General features: G+C 46.3%; 1 protein-coding gene across 2 annotated transcripts; it reads left to right on the plus strand.

Moving 5' to 3' along the window:
• The first annotated feature begins 374 nt into the window (after positions 1-374).
• Positions 375-2794, plus strand: rbl1 (retinoblastoma-like 1 (p107)). 2 transcript variants are annotated; one of them, XM_015014464.1, is made up of 4 exons: positions 375-780; positions 863-950; positions 1272-1417; positions 1491-2794. In XM_015014464.1, exons 1-4 carry the CDS (start codon positions 649-651, stop codon positions 1737-1739), a joined length of 615 nt encoding a protein of 204 aa, XP_014869950.1. In that variant the 5' UTR covers positions 375-648; the 3' UTR covers positions 1740-2794. The 2 variants fall into 2 exon arrangements, with proteins under 2 accessions (XP_014869950.1, XP_014869949.1); XM_015014463.1 differs by having other exon boundaries at positions 379-780; positions 1269-1417.
• The last annotated feature ends 47 nt before the right edge of the window (positions 2795-2841 follow it).

Below are 2841 nucleotides of genomic sequence, written 5' to 3' on the forward strand. Positions count from 1 at the left end.
ACCACCTCGGCGACCTCGTCCCCAGAGATTGGACAGCCCAACCCAGAGTCCCCAGGCTCGGCTTCCTCAACAGAAGCCATGTTGGTGGTATTGAGGAGGTCTTCGAGGTATTCCACCCACCGGCCCACAACGTCCCGAGTCGAGGTCAGCAGCAGACCATCGCCACTATAAACAGCGGTGATGCTGCACTGCTTCCCCCTCCTGAGACGCCGGATGGTGGACCAGAGTGTGATTCTTAGTTTATAAAATGTATTTGCAGTATAAATGCGTGTGATGCTGCAGTCATAAGGAACTAATATATTTGGTAGGATATTAAATTTAATTTCATGCAAAATCAACAGATTCACACATTTTTTTCTCACTAATTCATAATTGTTTGTTTGCTGCAAATTTTCTGTAAACATTACAATTAATGCAGAAACTTTAATAAATGGGAATCACTTTATTGCATCCAATATCAAGTTATGCCCTAAAAGACCATGAAGTGTCCTTCTGCCTCAACGAGCCAGGTTAGAGTTCACAGGGCCGCCTAAAATCCTTCAGAGGGCCAGAAACTGCCCCCGAGCCTCAGGTTGGACACCCCAGCTGTTCAGTACATTTACAGGATGAGATGTAAAACAGGACAGGTTGACAGAAACATGTTACTGGATGGCTCTGTTGTTGAAGCGCGGCTCCTTTAAGGCGGCGGCCATTTGTTTCTCCCTGCAGATCAGCAAAGAGACGCTCACCTTCCAGGACATCATGAAGTGTTACCGCAGCCAGCCGCAGGCCAGCAGCCACGTGAGCAACACTCACTCCTCAGCATCTGCAGCGGCTGCACAGCCTGCGCTGACTCTGTGTGTGTGTGTGTGTGTGTGTTCAGGTGTACCGTAGTGTGTTGCTTCGTCACACTCCCAGAGAGCAGCCAGCCGATGAAAACATGGAGGTGGACTCCGTGTCTGGAGGAGAATGTAAGAACAGATGCTAACTGTGTTAGCGTTAGCTGCACAGGTGATACTAGCAGCTTCACAGAGGAGACTGTGGAGGTTAAAGGTCATATCTGGTCCAGCTCAGTTTGTGAATGACTGGGCAACAAAAACAGTCAGGAGATGTAAAAACAATTTCATGTTTCTGTTTGTTGACAGAAACTAAAGAAGAAATGAGCAAACTAGTTATTTATTTTAGTTTCAGCTACATGGCGACGTTCTTCCTTATTTCCTTTCATCAGGGTGAGATATGGGTTTAATATTAATATTATTATTGCAATATCACGTCATGTTTTCCTTCAGCAGCAGAGAAAGCCAGTCAGCAGCCAGCAGGCAGACATCCTGACCAATCAGAGGAGGAGGAGCGTGGTGACCTCATCCAGTTTTACAACATGGTGTTTGTCCTGAAGATGAAGAGCTTCGCTATGCGCTACGCCACCGGCGACGCCCGGGTACGCCATGCTAACGCTCAGCCGGCATGATAATGCAAGCGCTGCCCTGACCTCTGACCTGTGTGTCCTGCAGGCCGACGCTCCACCCCTCTCTCCGTTCCCGTCGGTCCGCGCTCAGCCTCTGTCGCCGCGACGCGTCAGTCAGAGACACTCGCTCTACGTTTCACCTCACAAGAACTCAGCAGGGAGTCTGACGCCGAACTCCTTCACCTACAGGATCAACAGCAGCCCGTCCAAGGCAAACACACACACACACACACACACAAACACACAGTTCTCAGCAGAGGATGCGCCTGAGAATCAGCTGCCTTCTAAGAAATGAATCAGAAAAATAAGATTTTCGACAAAACGAGAAGAAAAGTACTTTTTTGGAAAAAGTCTTTACATATTTTTGTGCATTTTTTCCCACTGTATTTTTGGGACTATAAGCTGCTACTTTTTCCCCACGGTTTGAACCATGAGGCTTGCAGCGTGGTGCGGTTTTTTCTTCAACCACCAGGGGGCTCTTCAGCAGGAAGTGAACCACTGGAAGCGGTGGCGGCTGGTGGTGATATTTGAAGGGTGGGCAGCGTGGAAACATACCAAAGACCAAGCTTACATAGAGGCTCTGCAGTTGTCCGCATTAATTCCTCTGCATTAATTCCCCAACACTGAACACAATCACACTGGTAAAATTAAACATGATAAGATATATTTTGATATAAATGAGGCGTACCTTATTTAAAGAGAAACTCACTCCAACGAATTTTCTGCGATGCAAAAAGGCTAAATAATCCACCTAGTTTATGCTAATATTGCTCACCATCGCTCCTTCTCAGTCTACACCAAACCACGCCCACACACTGGCGCTTGAGGAAAGTCCATCCTGATTGGTTGAATCCTGTGGCAGTGGGCCGCACAGCGAGGGGGCGTGGCTAGACGCCTGTCAATCACTCTGAGCCTGACAGTTAGCTGAATGGGGCTGTTAGCCCTTCGGAAAGACCCGGGATTTTCCCAGGCGGTTTGACACCAGGTTTGTTGAAAATTTAACAAAATGTGATACATTATTTATAAAATTAAGTTATTTTTAAGTTGTTTATTTTAACAACTTTATTGTAAATGTCAGGGAGGGCTTAGCCCTGCTAGCCCACTTATAGCAGCCGTCCCTGATTGGAAGTCAAAATTGGAAATCAAAGAAGAAAGTCCTGATTTTCATTTAGAACAAACACATGCTAGCAGCAAACACGCCAGAGAAATGTTTCCAAACTCATTCCCCCTCATCATGGAAACCACAGGACCGGGTTCATATGATGAAGCTTTTAAGTTGAAGACTATTGATCAGATCGATAGTCGCTTCACATCAGCTCGGCGTGAACGAATCCATATCTAAAATATTTAAACTATTGCTCTAGTCAGAAACCAGATTTGAGATATATACTTTATCT

Source organism: Poecilia latipinna, unplaced genomic scaffold (genome assembly GCF_001443285.1).
Source record: "Poecilia latipinna isolate Pla-1442-1.1 unplaced genomic scaffold, P_latipinna-1.0 Scaffold1819, whole genome shotgun sequence".
NCBI classification, from domain to species: domain Eukaryota; kingdom Metazoa; phylum Chordata; class Actinopteri; order Cyprinodontiformes; family Poeciliidae; genus Poecilia; species Poecilia latipinna.